The sequence below is a fragment of the Mirounga angustirostris genome, unplaced genomic scaffold (assembly GCF_029215605.1).
Source record: "Mirounga angustirostris isolate CCGP_5_RB_7025 unplaced genomic scaffold, mMirAng1.0.hap1 SCAF_11, whole genome shotgun sequence".
Classification (NCBI taxonomy): domain Eukaryota; kingdom Metazoa; phylum Chordata; class Mammalia; order Carnivora; family Phocidae; genus Mirounga; species Mirounga angustirostris.
The window spans coordinates 109,392,647-109,410,030 of NW_026991719.1; the positions used below are offsets into that span (position 1 = coordinate 109,392,647).

The following is a 17,384-nucleotide window of genomic DNA, read 5'->3' on the forward strand; positions in this document are numbered from 1 at the left end:
CTGTGTTAACCTCCTTGCAGAGGGCTCGATTTTTGTTCCGAGAGCACGCCGTCTCAAGTCCTTAACACTTTCCACGCTTCTGCTGTCCCACTTCGTCCCCCACTGTCAGCTACAGTCCCACCTTCCTCTTCACAATTCGAGTTGTTTAAGGTGGTGAGTGTAAACAAATATTCAGGGTTGAACAAGTGTCTACACCTAGCTTCTTAAAAGCTTTTTGGACAGACCTTTATTAGAATTTACATTTATAATGATGCAGGAAATGGCAAGATCATTTGTGCAGTCCTCTTGCAGGTGTCAGGGCATTGTGAACAGACAAAATTGAAGGGGGGCAATGGAAATTGTTCTCGAGGCAGGACAATCACTTAGACATCACAATGGTGAGGCACTGCTTTCTAATTATAGCCCCTGGAGTTTGGGGTGGGGGTGTAGACATAGTCCCATTATGTCAGTGTTAATTGAAACCATGAGAATGCAACTCTCTTTGGCATAGGAGCTATTCATTTTCATGGTGCATGTAACCACTCATGCATTTCTGAAAGACCACAACAGACTTCACCCTTCCAGGCAAAACTGCTGCTAGAGCAGGTCAGTAAGAAATGCATCATGAACCATGACATGTAACGAAGGACTAAGTCATACAGAGATGTGTAGTGCCAGGGTGCTCTTGGACCATTTGTTACCAATTAAAGGGACTTTTCTGCAGTTGGAATTGTAAAGCTCAGTGGAGTAAGCTGCAGTCACTGCAGGTTTGGCCCCAAAAATCTGAAGCAAGGCAAGTATACTTGGCCTAAGAAGTGACTTTCTCTTGAAGTAAGTTAAGCTTACTGGTGCTAATAGCCTTTAAAAGGCTTAGTGATAATCAAATCATTGCTCAGCATTTAACTACAACCCTTGTGTGGCAAAAGTAAGCTGGAAAAACAGGGCATCCACTTATGAAGAGAAAGTGGGAACGTGTTTGAGTTGAGTGTGCAGTAACTACCCCCAAGACCCCAGTGCTTCTCATATTTGACTTTCAGAGACCTCTTTGTAGATGAGGTGGGTGAGGTGACTCTCTTTAATGAGGAAATATACTCTCCACTCTGAATGGTCTTTTCAAGCCCAAGGTAATTCATTCTACTGGACACCAAAAGGAGTGTCTATTTCTTGAGTTGCTCTAGTCCCACCTGCAGACAACCCTTGGACAGCAACTGCAGACTTTGTTTCCAACGTGCTCAATTTGAAGGTTTTTTTTTTTAAAAGATTTTATTTATTTATTTGACAGAGAGAGACACAGCGAGAGAGGGAACACAAGCAGGGGGAGTGAGAGAGGGAGAAGCAGGCTTCCCGCGGAGCAGGGGACCCGACACAGGGCTCGATCCCAGGACCCTAGGATCATGACCCGAGCCGAAGGCAGACGCCTAACGACTGAGCCACCCAGGCGCCCCTTGAAGTAAGGTTTTGATAGATCATTTACTGTCTTCCCCACACCACTGTATCTTAAATTAAAATTGGTTTATTTGGGAGTCATACTCCAGAAATTAACGTACTAAGTATTTTCTCAAATATCCAAGTATTCCTTAGCTAATTCTAGGCAGAAACATTATATAGATGAGAGATTTTTCAATAATTTGTGTTTTAACTCCTTTAGAAATTGACCTGATACCTGAGTATCTTATCATTGTGTAATTTAGATAACATGACCTAACTTAGTTGAAGGATTTGATTTCAAATCAGTCCTTAAGTCTAGAAGAAGCTCAGTAGGGAAGCAAAACATTATTAAAAAGCTTCCAGTTACAAATTCAACTTTTAAGTAGACATAAAAGAGTATTTTTAACTAAACAATTGGCAAGCAATGTTTACTCAAAGTAAATCAAGCCTTATAGCTTGTATTCATTGTATTCTCATGTTACTACGCAAACATCTCTTACACAGATATGAGAAAATACAATGAACGTAGAATACAGATCAATTCTGAAGCAAATTTAGGGTTATATTTAGAAAGGAACTTTCTCAAACAACCTAACAATACTAAGGTACACAGGAAATCTCTTGCTGGAAAAAAAATTCATACCAGAAGAAACACCAGAAATTGTGACTCTTTTGAGTCACATACTCTTTATTGTATAGTTAAGGGTGTTTGAATCGTTTATACAAAAGCCAATCTTATGGATTTCCCACCATGAATTCTGAGAACCATGTCAAGAAGAATGTGACACTGGGAAGCCACAACTCCTTCCTTCTCCCTACCCTGGGAGGTGGGCTGGAGTGGACAACCGCAAGCCTTTTTGCCCTTGATCTTCTAAATCTGCAATGAAGGGTCTCTAAAGCACTTCCTTGTTTCATCTACTGCCTTCAGCTGTGAGTTGGAGGCTCTGGAATCTCAGTTCTCTAAGGGAGTTTCCAACCTAGCAAAGTGAGGCTAACCAGACTTCTGCCGGCCTGGTCCCTCTTCCCAAGAACTGAAAGGGAGATGGCTAATGGAAAACAACCATTTTCAGATGCTTGCAAAGGTCTTTCTACTTCTTGCCTTTCTCTTCCACACGAGTGTGCACGCACACACACACTCATTCAAACCACAGAGCAGCGCCTTTCCGCCTATTCAGCTGAGGATGAATGCAAGGACTCGATGAAGGAGGGCAGATGTTTTAGGTGAGCTACCATGTCAATAACTGTGATGTGGAATAACTGTGCCTTGTTTCAGGACTCTGACATGAGCATCTGCAAAATTCATAATGGTTGCTGAGGTTGGCAGAAGTTCAGGAATCAGATTATTCCTTTAATTATAACCATCACCCTCCCTACTTGCTCCCACCTACTCTCATATGCCCCAACAAATTTTTGCAAATTACAAGGAGAATTATCAGGAGGAAAAGGAGTCAACAAAAACATGCTGGAAAGAACTGTTGTTCCCTGAAAGTTTATGTGCCTGAAGATGAGAGAGAACATGCAAACCTGCAATAATGACGATGACCAATCAACTAAGCCTCCTATCACCCAATCTTAGGATGAAATATCTTAGAAACACCTAATTTTTATGGTACACGATTCTTTAGAATCTTACCTTCACTGGGTTAACGTCTAAGTTTCCTCTCTAACTAGGGTAACCACGAAGCCTGGCCTGATCAGGACAAGCCTGGTTGCTTCTTCAAACTTAGCGGCACATGCTGTCTGGGTAAGACTGGTAAGAAGCACCTCTTGGTTTAGACAATAAGCATCCTGGTTTGGACAATAAATTATGTGGTCACCCGAACTCTAAATGAACTGATAGGCAATCAGACTGATAGCCCAGATGTTTGTATCGCTGTTCAGTTTTCATTTTGACCATGCCCTCCAGTCCTCAAAACCACCAAATGGCCTCAGTAGGAGCTGCTGTCCTTCGTCTGCAATTTTTTTTAGCGAATGGACTACAATTTGGCTTTTCCTTTGAGGGCTGAAATGTAACAGCACCAAGATGAGTCTTCCAAAGGTAACTTGTCCCAGATTACTGTTTCTTTGCTGGTATTAAGTCATGGAAGGGTAGAGGCAGGAAGACCTTCCAGAAGTTTTCAAATTTCATTTTTTTCTGGGGGAGCAGGGAGTGAAGGAGCCATAGAACCTTTTCCCCCTTGAAATCTTGCTCAAAACTCTACTTTGAGGGGCACCTGGGTGGCTCAGTCAGTTTAAGTGTCCGATTTTTGATTTTGGCTCAGGTCACAATCTCAGGGTCGTGAGATCAAGCCCTGTGTCGGGCTCCGTGCTCTGCCGGGAGTCTGCTCCAGATTCTCTCTCCCTCTTCCTCCCCCTGCTTGCTCTCAAAATAGATAAATAAAATCTTAAAAAAAAAAAAAACAAAACCCTCTACTTTGAAAAGAGAGAAAAGCAAAGTTTCTCTGGTGCAGCCAGGAGGTAAAGTCACAGATGCAGAGTCTCGCTTACTAGAAGATTCCCCTCATCTCCCTTGCCTCTCCTCAAGGAGGCCCCTGAAATACCTCCTTAAGCTGGTTTCAAAGAACATTGTCCAATTCCTTTAGCTTATAAATGAGGGAAATGTGCCTCATTTCAATCTGCTCTTGCTTACATATTACAATTTCATTCTCTCTATTGGTAACCCTATAAACAAAGCTGTAAGTCAAGAGCACGTGGCCCCCACTGTCATAAAAAGCTCTGCCTTCTAAAGAGCTCTGAGTGTACCTTAAAACAAGGAACCACGTACTAATGCATGTTCAATACTGCTCTAGACTGTAACTAGCAGGCCCAAACCTAGTCACTCAAAGCAACCAAATATGGAGCCTGTCTGCTGCTTTCTCTGGAGGGGAAGTAGAATAGGAGCTGAAAAGATACTAAACCAGGTTCCAATAGAAGAGCTACCCAAGAAACCACTACAAAGAACGATGTTATAGGATGATGTTCATCACAGCATGGTATCTAACTATAGGGCGTATCTGTATCAGAATAAAGTGTGTGAGGGAAAGGCCAAGAGAAAGAAGACAGCAGAAGAGAAGAAAATGGTTACTGAGTCCATGGAATTCTACTCATTTTTCTACCTCCCAAACTTTCTTTGTTTAAATGTATTTATTTGAAAAAGAGCACGCACACACAAGCAAGAGGGGGAGATCTAGAGAGAGAGAGAGAGAACCCCAAGCAGACTCCCTACTGAGCATGAAGCCCGCCCTGGGGCTCCATCCCATGACCCTGAGATCACGACCTGAATCGAAATCAAGAGTCTGACGCCCAACCGACTGCGCCCCCCGCAAACTTTCTTTTAAAAGGAAACAACAAAAACAAACACACAGGATGCAAAGAGCACTTACCACAGAGACTTTGCTCACTACATCCCTTGCGACCGCTAAGCCTTGAGCAAAAGTACGGGCAGCTACAAATGCACGCGTAACCTGAAGCTTCAGTTTCCGAGGGACATCTCCGAAGGGCTTCAGCTGCTCGGTGTACTTGCTCACGCATTCCAGATACTCATCTGTGAAGTGGTACTGGGAGTTCACCAGGCGGAACATCCGCTCCAGAAGGCGAGCCCAGAAGTCACTTAGCATTTCTTCCAGGTTCACGCTTCCTGCCACGTAGTAGCGCTTCAGCTCTCCAAAGAGATCTTTAAATAGCTCAGAATTTTGCATGTATAAGCGGCCATAAGTCTTCACAAACATGTCATTCAGGGATTTCTCTGCATTTTCCAGTAGTTCTTTGAAGAATTCTAAAAACAAAACAAAAAAAGAAAAAAAAAATGGAAGAAAGGGTTTTCAGTAATTAAGTAACAAAGCATTTTTCAGGTCAGTTTGAAAACTGGAAAAAATATGACAAAATGAATTTGGAAAACACACTCGTATATAAGGTGGATTCCTTTTCGTGTCAATGAAAGGAAATCTAGCTCACGAGTCACAGTCACTTACACGTGTCTACACTTAAGAAAGGGGAAAAATGATTATTTTAGACCAACAACTTCCCAGTAGTCAATATAAAACATGCTTGTATGCGCGCGCGCGCGCGCGCACACACACACACACACACACACAGACACTTCTCTCATTCAGTCACAAGGTAAATAAAGAACTTGATAAAAATGGGTACATGAAATCTAAAAATGAGGTTTGCCAGAACTTTCTACTGCAAGAATCTAAACCAAAGCTAACAATGCCTCCTAACTGAAACCTGACACCAGGACAGGTATTTTTAAAACATGTTGTTTTACTTGGACACAATTTTTTTTTTCTCCTTACATCTACGTGACATGCAAGAACACTGCTTGGGACATGCTGGAGGCCAAGAAACATAACGAAATACCACAAAAGCTAGCACTGAGGTTTTCTGAAAATAAGTTCTCAGGTGTTCCCTGTGAAAAATTGGGGTATCCAAGTTGACCTTGGGTTCTTAAAGGATTCATATGGTAACATCATGAGATTCTTTGGGGGTGGGGGTGGAGGTGGGGAGAGAGGGAAAGAAGGGGGAAGGGGGGGAGGGGGGTAGAGAGACGTGCAATGCCTAGCAGACTCAACCACAGATTTGGTATATTTACCGGACAACAGGGAAAATAACAGAAAAATACGTAAGAATACCTGGTTATTCCACCTTTACTTTCTGGCCTGAGTGTTAAAAAGATTTTAATCTCTCAAGTACAAAGGGCAAATTAGTTTCTCCTGAAGCTTTTGTTAGGCAGTTCAAAGAAGAAAGGAGCTAATGGTGTATCTGTAACAATCATTCTTAATGAACCTATGGCTGGTATAAAAATAAACACTTCACGATATTAAGTTTACAAGCAGGAAATGTAATAAATACTAAAGCAAAATGTAAGGACCACATCAATTAAGAAAGTGCCTCCAAGTGAACATGGAGCAGAAGAAAAAATCTGGTGCCTCCTTTGAAGCCAGAACATTAGCAATCTTCTCAAAATGCAATAGCGAGACAAAGCCATTATCTTCTCATGTTGGGCGGGCAAATCAGAGGCTGAAAACTACTTCCCAATAGTTTCTCAAAACCTGCACTGGAAACGCTGAAGCCTTTTGGAGGCGATGCGTGTGACTGCTCCCTTCCAAGAGATTCCATACCTATGCCCCCAGCTCGGCAACCACATGGTGGCTTGAGCCTCAAGGTCCACAGTCTTCTGGGTTCCAGCTTTTCAAACTATGTGTGTTTTGTTTGCGGGGTATTTTTGTGGGGAGAGGAGCTCTTTCTTTTTCCTTTGAGTTTTGCTTGTTTTGTATTTCCTGGGCCCTCTTCAAGGAGACAAAGGGAAATGGATTCCCTCTGAAGAGCTAAAAAGGTTGGTGGTGGGGGAACGGGGACGCAAGTCAACTCCTCATCTCCATTACAAGTGCACAGCCTGGCGTTTTTGCCCAAGTTCTCTCCCCGGAAGAAGACCAGAAAGTACACAAGGAGCTAGGGGAACCGTATGAAAAGCATTACTCAAATCAGGTACCTGAGAGGCCTCTAATTCTCTCCAAAATCCCAAGTGATTCTCAAGTGTGGTCAAGTCAGGCCAACATCAACACCACATCACCAGGGCACTTGTCAGAAATGCAAGTTCTTGGACCCCACCCTAAACCCACCGGATCAAGAGACCCTGGGCATGGAGCCTAACCATCTGCGACTCTGCTTCCCCTAAGGTTTGAGAACTGCTGCTCTCGCCAAGGAAACGTGTCCCATTTCCCTCCTCAATAGCAATCAACACCAGCTCAGGGCTGTGCTAAATATGAAGCATACGGGTTAAGCGTTTTAATTAGAGGAAAATCTCTTTCCAGTGACTTGGGTTTTTTTCATTTTTTTCCTTGCATTCTTGGGTGTGATTTATGATGTTTTGGGGGGGGGTAAATTTTCTTTTGTGGAAGTCTCTCAACTGAGTGTCCAGATGCAGGTAGCACTTTTCTAGAATTCAAAGCTGGGGAGTGTTGGGGTACGAAGCAACCTGGAAATGCCATCTGGTCCACTTCCCATACCTTGCTCGAATCCCTAGCAGCCCTGCCAAGTGCTGCTGGGTCGTCTGGGACATAATAAAGAAGGTACGCTGAGTTGCGTTAGTATGTGTCCCACAGGTTGCACACGTAGCTCTCACATGCTGGGAAACCAAAGCCTGGCCATTGAGATCAATATGCAAAGCCTTGTGTCAATCCACTGCTATTACTAGTTCACGATCCAAAAGAGAAGATTCCAAAGGCAACCACACCACAGGTCCTTCCCTAATACTGGATTTTTATTATATTGCTCATAAAATTGGCACACATCATTTAGTGTAAAAGTAGGATGTTAGAAACTATTTGACTTGTGCTTTGATGACTCATTTAATAAATAACTGAATACTTACTTGCATTTCTAGTGAATGGCACCTACAGTTGTATAGGTTTTAAGGGTGGGGGCAGAGAGGCATTTCAGAGGTGTTTTAATTTAAAAAAGCTATACAATGTCAGAGTTCACTGTTTAAGCTTCAAAGTGCTCGAGGTCAAAGAAATGCTAAGACACTGAACATTTTATGGGAAAAAAAATAAAAGTCTTAGAGTTCCTCATTCAGATCAAGAACCTATGGGTTGGTGTTACTCTGTATAACGTAGCTGCTTTGGAGTATAATTAAGAGGAGAACAGATTTCAAACCAGCATGCCCTCTGTCCAATACCATCACGGACCTTACTTTGTTTCCCATGACTCAAATTCTGTCTAGGAAGGGTGTGTGCGTGCGTGCTATGTGTGATGTTAATTTAAACTTTAAGAGATTAGCTTGGTGCTACATACATACTCAATTCTAATTCCTTTGATTGTTCAGAAAATTGATTTCCTTTCTGACACACTTTAAAAGACTCTTTAGTATGGCCATATAAGTTGAAAATACAAAGATTGTTTGAGTGGGCTATATACAGAAATTCTATAAAACTGATATAACAAGTTAAAATCTGATCACTGAATCCCTCCTAATGGCTATGCAATTTGACAAGTATGTACTGAGTGGCTATTATGGGCTCAAAGCAAAGCAAAGCACACAGTTTTACCACGCATCTTTTTTTTTTTTTTTTAAAGATTTTATTTATTTATTTGACAGAGACACAGCGAGAGAGGGAACACAAGCAGGGGGAGTGGGAGAGGGAGAAGCAGGCTCCCCACGGAGCAGGGAGCCCGATGTGGGGCTCGATCCCAGGACCCTGGGATCATGACCTGAGCCGAAGGCAGATGCTTAACGACTGAGCCACCCAGGCGCCCCTTTACCACGCATCTTAACCTTCCTGCCCAGACTATAATCAACATTCCCGAGAAGACACATTTCCTTCATCCAACTCACCTTTACTATACTGCCAACCCTCCACACATGGCTTTACGTGCACCAGAGATTTTTAAAGCACCTATAAAATCCTTAATCCTTCATTGCATATAGCAAGTTTTAAAATATTCATCTCTTTCGCCTACGGAAGTCAAGAGAACAAAAGCCAAGGGACCTGAAGGATCCAAACTCCCTTCTCTTTAGACTTATTCAAACTATGCCTTTTGCCTCAGAGCCCTTGTAAGGATGGCAGATATAATTTAAATTCCAAAATCCATACCAGTTAGGTCCAATATCAACCAAAACATAATAATTTGCTGTAAGGAGAAGAAAGGAGAAGGGGGGGAGCTTTTACATCTGCTCCTTCTATCAAACTAGCAGCTTTCACACGTTCGTGTATAACTCTTTTGCATCCCCACTCCTCCCTTTCTTCCTAGGACACTTTCTTCTCAATGAGGAATAGAGCAAAATTAGACATTCGGGCCCCGGTCCCGGTCCCGGCCATCAGTAGCAACTTCACTAATCACTGTAATGTTCATCTTCACTTTTCCCCCCATTATTCAGAATTCAGGATCAGGGTCTGATCTTAACTGCTAAAGAGAAACTGTACAGGCCCAAGACAGCTAGCAATCATTCCTTCTTAATCATTATGCCTGAAGCCAATTATAAGACACTCGGTGGCTAAGAGAGGACCAGCCAGAGCAGTGTAACCCAATATTCCGCAACGATCAGAAGCTTAAGTTAATGGGGAAATTAGATCTCCCTTGTGACAACTGCTTATACTCATGGAAAATGCTGGGCAGGGAGTCTGTTTCAAGTGATGCTACAGGTGTCTGAAAGACAGAGTCAAAGAGGTGATCAGGGTTTATTTCTCCTTCAGCTTTCAGTTTGGAGGCTTAAGTGTTTACGTTCTAAGGATCAAGCAACTGCTACTCCCAGGGCTCGAGGATGAGCACGTAACACAGGGGTGGAAACAAGCACTGTAACATGCTACATATCTAAACTGGAGTGATACAGTGGGGAAAGCATGGGATCCCTCACTTATGAGCAGTGTGACCTTGAATGGAGAGAAGATCTAACCTCTCTGATTTTCTTTGGCCTCATCCATAACATGACGCTGTTACTGCTCACCTCATATGGATAATGCCCAGCACACCAGAGATGCTCAATAAACGGACACTACTTGTAATCAGTGAAGGGTTCTTATGGTCACCTTTAGGGTTTCTTCCTACCTACAGTCACTTTAAAAATCTCTTAAGGCTGGTTTTTATCTTTCCCGGTAGAGTCGAATATTATCCAGCTCGGGGAACATGAATTAAGCCAAAGCTGATGGAGGTCAATTAAGAAGACCCAAGGCCTTATAAAACTGGGAGCAATTTAGTCAAAGGAAATGCTTAATGGCTCTGGCTTCCAATGCTGTGAAATGTCCCAGACATCTACAAGGGTGGGAGCCACCACTGAGTGAAAGACACGGAATGGAGAAACCTCAACCCATGGAAGAGGAGTATTACACACATCACGCATATATAAACACAGATCAGGGATTAAGCAAAGAATCGGGGAAAGGAAAATTAAGAATGAAGCAGCAGGTCAACTCCCAACCCTCCCCACACACTTCACCTGCCAGAAGTCCGCTCAGTACAAGGGCTGAGCTAGGGGGACTGAAAGTATCTGCCAGCTCTAAAATGGATTATGCGGAAGTCAGGAGTATCCGTTTAACATGGGAAAAACTAGAACGAGAGGTCGCCTTTTCCATATAAAAGTTTTCTACGCAAATATCCTGTCTTTTAAAAGAACGAAGAAGAACATCATGTTCTTCTATCCCCAGCCACTTGTCTCGCATCAAATAAACATTCAAAATTCCTGAAACAGGTCAAAAGGCCCCAGTTCTGCTATTAAACGCCATTAGTTACTCCATTATAAACAATCAACTGGCTATTGATGAATGAGCTAGAAAACATTCTAGAACTAACCCACGACCTTAAGAGATTAGAAGTCCTTTCTATTCAATCCACTTGGCTGCGTGTTATAAATTACCACCTTGTATTTATATTATTAGGAAGCCGCCTTTTACGTTGAAGGATTAATTTCCTCTTTACTGTAAAGACTGAACTTCGCAGCCCTGGCATGGTGTGCGAACAGTTAAGTTACCACCTCAACAAAACTCCTGAGAAAAGAAGCCTCCTTCTAAGTGCTACAAATCATACTTTTCTCACTGTTAAGAAAATTCAAAGAGTTCTATTCACCCTTTCACCAGAGATCAACACATTTAATCAAGAACGGCTAACACAAGCATCTGCGAATGGAAGAGAAAAAGGAAATTAAACGAAATGGAAACTTTGGTCTCTGACGATCTCCTCCCTCTGTCTTGCTTTTTCGGTAACGTCTGCTTAAGTTTTCAGCAGGCACTTTCCTCCATCTTGGCATAATCTTACTTCTCAAAAGTGCTTGATGTACTGAAAGGACACGTACTTGACAAATGTTCATCAACTGACAGCACATCAACAGACCTCCCCTAGGATGACGGGGCAACGGCCAACTGCAGCCCTTACTAGGGGCTGTGAACATACGAAACGGTGCTAGGAGCTTGCCAAAGTAGGCATGGCTCTTTTTCTGCAAGGTTAATTTTCTTAGTTAACCCATTATGAATGCTAAAGCTCCTTATGTTATCTCTCATGGCCCCTGCCTCATGCTCTACTGTAGCCAGAGACATGGGCTAAAGACTGTAAGCCTTCTACTAGACCCCATTCCATCCGTACTAAGGGTACACCCAGTACCAGCTAAGCCAATTCCCTTTAACACACATACTCCTTCTCATTCAAGTGCTCAGAGGAGGCTGAGGGGATGTTTAGGGAAGCCAGGAGGCTGGAAAAGCCACCCAAGAGTTCCATATACCAACCTCTAGGTGGATCTATTCTATGGCCTCACATACAAACCTTATAATATGGTCTAGGTGCTCATGACCTATTATTAAGAGAATAATCAGGACACATAGTAACAATAATCTGTTATGGTTCCAATTTGCATCTACCTGCACAAAAAAAAAGATAAGGCAAATACAATGTTGATATAAAAACAACGGATGTTAGGGACCTGGGGTAATTTTTTTCAATAGATGTTTCTCAATTTTGTTCACCCAAATTTTTCAGTGACATTTTATAACCAGAAAAATACTGTACCTTCACATATTCAAAGAGTACTTTATTTCCCTTATTCTACTCATTTAATTGCTGGAGGTTTCCATGCATTTTTCTGTCTACAAATGGTCTATAGTGACCACTGTGATACTTTAAGGGGAAAAACCCAAATATTTTCTTAAAATGCCACCGAAGCATTTTTCATGAAAAAAATACAATTTTTTCCTATCAAGTATCCCCTTCAAATTGTAGCAACTTAAAAAGTATGACAAGATATGAAGAAAATAGAAACAAGTTGCCAATAACCCCACTACTAAAAGACAGCAACAACGGTTTATCAAATTCTCTTCTTCCTAGGAAGATATGTATTGTTACAGGCTTGAGATCGTAACGTATCTGTACCCTATTCTCGGGTATGTGATTAAAGATCCTTCAGAAACCTCAACGGTTAACAACTGCATATATAGGACACCATGTGGACAGACCAGAGTCATCATAGGACATTTAGACCGATTTCCTATTTGTCATTATTGTAAGTAATGCTGTGATGAACACCCTTGTACAGACATCTTTCTTTCCTTGAGAGAAATACCTAAAAGTAGAATGACTAAATCAAAGGGTATGAATGTTTTCAAGACTTCTGGCACATTGACCTCTAGAAAAGGTGTGCCCACATAACACTCTCTCTGAGTCATATTTATTACAAGAGTTTCAATGGCTTGGCCAATTCTTTCAAGGGGAGGGGGGGATGGAGCTGGGCAGGGACAATAAACAAGAAAGGCCTGGCTGGCTTGAGAATTCCCCCAGTCAATCAGTTAGGAGGCAGTGCTAGATCAAATACGCCCTTTTCTTTGCCTGGACAGACAGACACACAGAAGGAGGGTGGGCAGAGAGGAACAACAGTGTTCTCCACTCCCAGGCTCAAAGTGCAATGAACCAACAAAGTAGATAAAAGCCGTTCAGCTGAAGCTCTTCCATTTTATTTACTTGCCTCCAAACAGATCAGCTGCTTCTTGCTGATGCCCTGACTTCTTAAGAAGTCAAAGCTAACAGCAGAGGCCCACAGCGCTGGTGCTCTGGGCTCGGGGCGCCCTGCAAGTTGCACAAGCATTTCCAATCCAACGAGATAGCCAATGCTAGAGCCACGATTGGTCACACTTCAGATAACAACTCAAAAGGCAGAAAACCTTTGTCAATACAGAAATGCATGTGTTTTGTCTGAGCTCTTGATTTGATTACAGTAAAGCTGCCAGTGGCTTTTTTTTCATCAAGGTTCACAGAGAGATTATGAAAGAGTTAGCAAAAATGCCCAGCATTTTAGTCCCCTTCACATGGAAGGAAAAGAAAATAGAATTGTAAAGAAAAGAGGAGTAGTGCCTTCCAACGAAATCAAAAGACCCTTAGCATTAGGATCTGGAAAGAGCGTGACATTCACAGGATGGCCAGAAGGCCTCACACCTCTCTCTCCAGTTCCGAGCTACGCATCCCGTGAAATGCTGTCCACTGCATTACAGCAGAGGTTTCAGAAAGCAACACATTTTTTTTTAAACGTCTGAATGGATCAAATCTGAGGTGAAGATTAAAAAAGCAAGCCCTAGGATGTTCTACATTCTACCACATGTTCATTTTGGAGGATATTTAAGACTTGTTTTTTCTATAAACGTAAAAACCTCCCCCCCCGGGGGGGGGGTCTTGAGTCAGTCAATATGGACGTGCAAAGGACAAGAATAAGACCACGTAGTTGAAAAAATAGTGGAGGTCAGAGGTCAGGAAAATTCCAGAAATTTCAGCTTAGCTAATGGCCATGAAGCCTAGTCAGACGCATTTGCCTTTTAAGGTGAGTGGCCAGCTTCCTCCCACTAAGGTCACTGCTTTCATGGGCCTGTGAATGCAAATGCCGTCAACTCCCTGCGCCCCCACGCTGGGGTCAACTCCCTGCGCCTCCACGCTGGTTTTCCGACTGGTCTAATGAAGGGATGGCCCGTGTGAACTCTGGGAAATTTCCAGTCAGTGATTAAAACACAGATTTGGCTAAATCTGCAGAGTGCGACGAGTCCTGCCTTTGTGAAATGATAGAAAACAAGGGGACTTGAGGGCTTAAGGGAAGGGTGGCCACTTTGATTTACACTTGGCCTGTGCAGATAGATGGGACAATTATTTCTTTTATGTGCGTTTTAAGCTAATTCAGAAAATTTCTACTATTATTCGAGTTAACAAGCTTCAGGCTCATGGGAGGGTTTTCAAAGACCTGGGGAAAGTAGTGGAGTTAAGAAATGATAGCAGGAAAATAGAGGGTACCAGACAGGCGGCTAATTAACATCTTGTAAGACCTTTCACTAAAGCAGCTGGTCTAGTCACATGTTTAGAAGATTCACAGAATTTTCAGAACTGAAAGGGTCTTTAGAGAGCATCTAGCTCAACCCCCTCATTTTATGGATGGGAAAACTGAGACCCAGTTAATTGCCCCAGGTCACAGTGGGTTCACAACAGAACCAGGCTGACAATTCTATGCGCTCTGCCCCTGAAGTTACTACATTTGTTCCCTAACACGAGGAATTAACAGAGTTTTTGCAATGGACTAGCCTCAGACAGCTCTATTTCCTTAAGATTTCTTTAACATGCAAACCGTTTGATTCGGGAAGTTAAGCAAAAATGTATTTTCATACTTGTTACATCATTTTTACTATGTGATTCAGAGATATATTTAACGTGGCAGCTCTAATCTTCTTAATCTATTTGGGTTGTTTGATTGAACCATGCTTCTTTTAAAAACAACTAGTCTCTCACAAAATGCAACGTTTTGGGGTGGGCCTTTATGTTGTGGTCCCAAAACACGGATTATGCCCCACTTCTATTATTTCTATTCCTTTGCCTGGCGATTCTTTCAAAGCCCCCTGAACTGAGCATCTGATTAGCATATTCATGAGACAACCGATTCAGCTATGTTAATTAGCAGTTCTACTTCAAAAAAAAAAAAAAAAAAAAATTTCCCCCCAGAACTCACCAAGAGGGGGAGCAGCTAGCTCTGCCACTCTCACTTCCTGGCTCTAGGTCTCCAGCCTAGGACAGTACATTTCTGGTTCGGAGCATCCCCAGTTAGAGAGTGGAGAAGGGGGATTACGGTGTAGAAAAAGAAAGAAGTGAGACCTTAAACTCAGACATACAAGTTTAAGATAGGAGAACCCTGAGCATTTTGGTGGGGAGGGATGCTGCCTAAGGAAGTATACTTCTGTACTTTACCCAGGTCTGAAAACACACACATGCACACAGTTCACAACCTAAAAATGGATTTACAGACTGTATAATCTCTTTAGATGGGCAAACAGTAAAAAATTAAACGTGTACAAAAATTGAACATGTAGAACAAAAAAAGCCTTTAGAGATAAGGGAACTGGCCCTGAAACTCCACAACTGGCACTTGAACTCTGGAGCGCCTCGAGGAGGAAGGATAGAAATTTGAGGCAATGGGATGGTTTCTAGTTAAAGAAGGCTGACCCACTAAAAGCCTACGAACCTTATTTTTGTTGGAAAGTTTCTAAGAGGGGCACCTAGGTGGCTCGGTTAGGTTAAGTGTCTGCCTTCGGCTCAGGTCATGACCTCAGGGTCCTGGGATCCAGCAGCTTCTCCCTCTCCCTCTGCCCCTCCCCTCCCCCACCGCTTGTGTGTGTGCGCTCTAATAAATATACAATCTTTTTAAAAAAAATTTTAGGGGTGCCTGGGTGGCTCAGTTGTTGGGCGTCTGCCTTCAGCTCAGGTCATGATCCTAGGATCCTGGGATCGAGCCCCGCATCGGGCTCCCTGCTCCACGGGAAGCCTGCTTCTCCCTCTCCCACTCCCCCTGCTTGTGCTCCCTCTCTCGCTGTCTCTCTCTGTCAAACTAAATAAATAAAATCTTAAAAAAAAAAATTTATAACCAGTTAGTTGTTCTGGCCTTAGAAAGAAGCCAGTATCTCATAAACAGGACTTAAGTTTTGATGGTACAGGCGGATGCCTGGGCTCAGGGTCACCACTTTAAATTTATACCATAAGCTTAAAGATGGCAAAAGATGCTCCTTTGAAGTTGCCTGACCTTGTGGGTTTCCATGCGTCCCTCTCCTATTTCCTCATGACTTGTCAGCCTTCTTCCTGCTACCTGGCCACCCCGGCTTGGTTCTCCAGTGGCCATCTTGCTGCTCGGCCCAACCTCCTCTCTTTCATTCACATCAATTAGCTCGGGCTTGTCCTTTATAATGGCCTGGAAAATTCTTTGACCAAGCTCCCTGCCCTTGGATTTCTGAGCATCAAGACAGCCCCTACACAATTTCACTCAACTTTCTCTTTAGGCCTGAGGACAGCTGGCGGGTCCTAACTGCCATCCTTAAAAATCAGTCAACAAACACAGCACCCACTTGAGGATTGTGGTTTGCTGGATACCAGTCAACTGAGGTTTTACCATACAAAAGCATTTAATTATCTCAGAAAACCTAGTCTGGAGGAAATAGGCAACGTATCCCAGCTCTGTTTTGATCTCCAGACCAAACACATTTCAACTACTACTCCTTCAAAAGAAATTTAATCTGTGCTCACGACCTTTATTGTCTATGCCATATTTTAATTTGAAGTCAGAAGAAACAAACTAAAGTTTCATAATCATTTTTCATGACCAGTTTTGAAACTGATAAAGAAACAGTGTTAACACATTTATTGAATGTGAAACCTGGTAGGGAAAGGTCAGAGAAACTGTTTTTCCGTCCTTTTTAAAAAAAACATATGTTAACACTTACTGATAGTGTTTCTCTGTATGGCTTTTTAAAAATTACACACGGGAATCATACGAGTAATGCTATAAAACCACGGGGAGTGAGAAGGGGAAAGAATAGCTAAAGCGGCAGGCCTGTAGGCGAGAGAGGTCACTAATGTCCGTGGGCTCCGAACCAGCAGGAGACATATCCAACAGGAAATGGGGCGACTTGGAGGTGGCAGAACTTGAAAACAGCTTTATCTCCACTCCATCATGCTACCAACAGGCTAGCCTTTTGTAAAGAGCAGGACTTTTTCCCTTCTAAATGCCCTTATTAAACCCCAAGGGGTCATTTTTATGTACCAGCATCTCAAGTTTTCAAAGATGGCCATCTAATTATCTAAGTATTCTCCTCAAAGTAAAAGAAAATGCTAAGATTACAGTCTTGAATGAGAAATGCCAGAGTCAAGTGAATACCAGTCTTTTCAATAATCACACTAATAGTTTAGTGACCAAGAGAGACAGAGGTGGCCTAATGATGTCTTTTGACAATAACACCCATCTTCACATGGTGTTAACACGTTGTTAAGTACTCTTTATAGTTACAGCATGTGGGGGGGGGCGTGGACTAATAAACAGGATATATGGATATATAAAACATTTTCATCCATCCAGAAAGAGGAGGAGATAAAATCAAGACAGAACACAATTTTGCACAGTAACTGGTGGTAAAATGGGTATGATAAATGACATGCTACATAGAGAAAACTTTAATTCAACTACATTACAAATTAAATATGCTCTCATGGTCTAGCCTGGGAAT

The 17,384-nt window shown here is 42.5% G+C and overlaps 1 protein-coding gene across 1 annotated transcript in view; it reads right to left on the minus strand.

The window, feature by feature from the left end:
* The window catches only part of GPC4 (glypican 4), a 106,935-nt gene that overhangs the window by 15,855 nt on the left and 73,696 nt on the right, over window positions 1-17,384 (minus strand). The window contains exon 3 of the mRNA XM_045882691.3: window positions 4,770-5,161. Within this exon, the coding sequence (XP_045738647.1) occupies window positions 4,770-5,161 (392 nt within the window). The remainder of the gene's footprint in view (window positions 1-4,769; window positions 5,162-17,384) is intronic.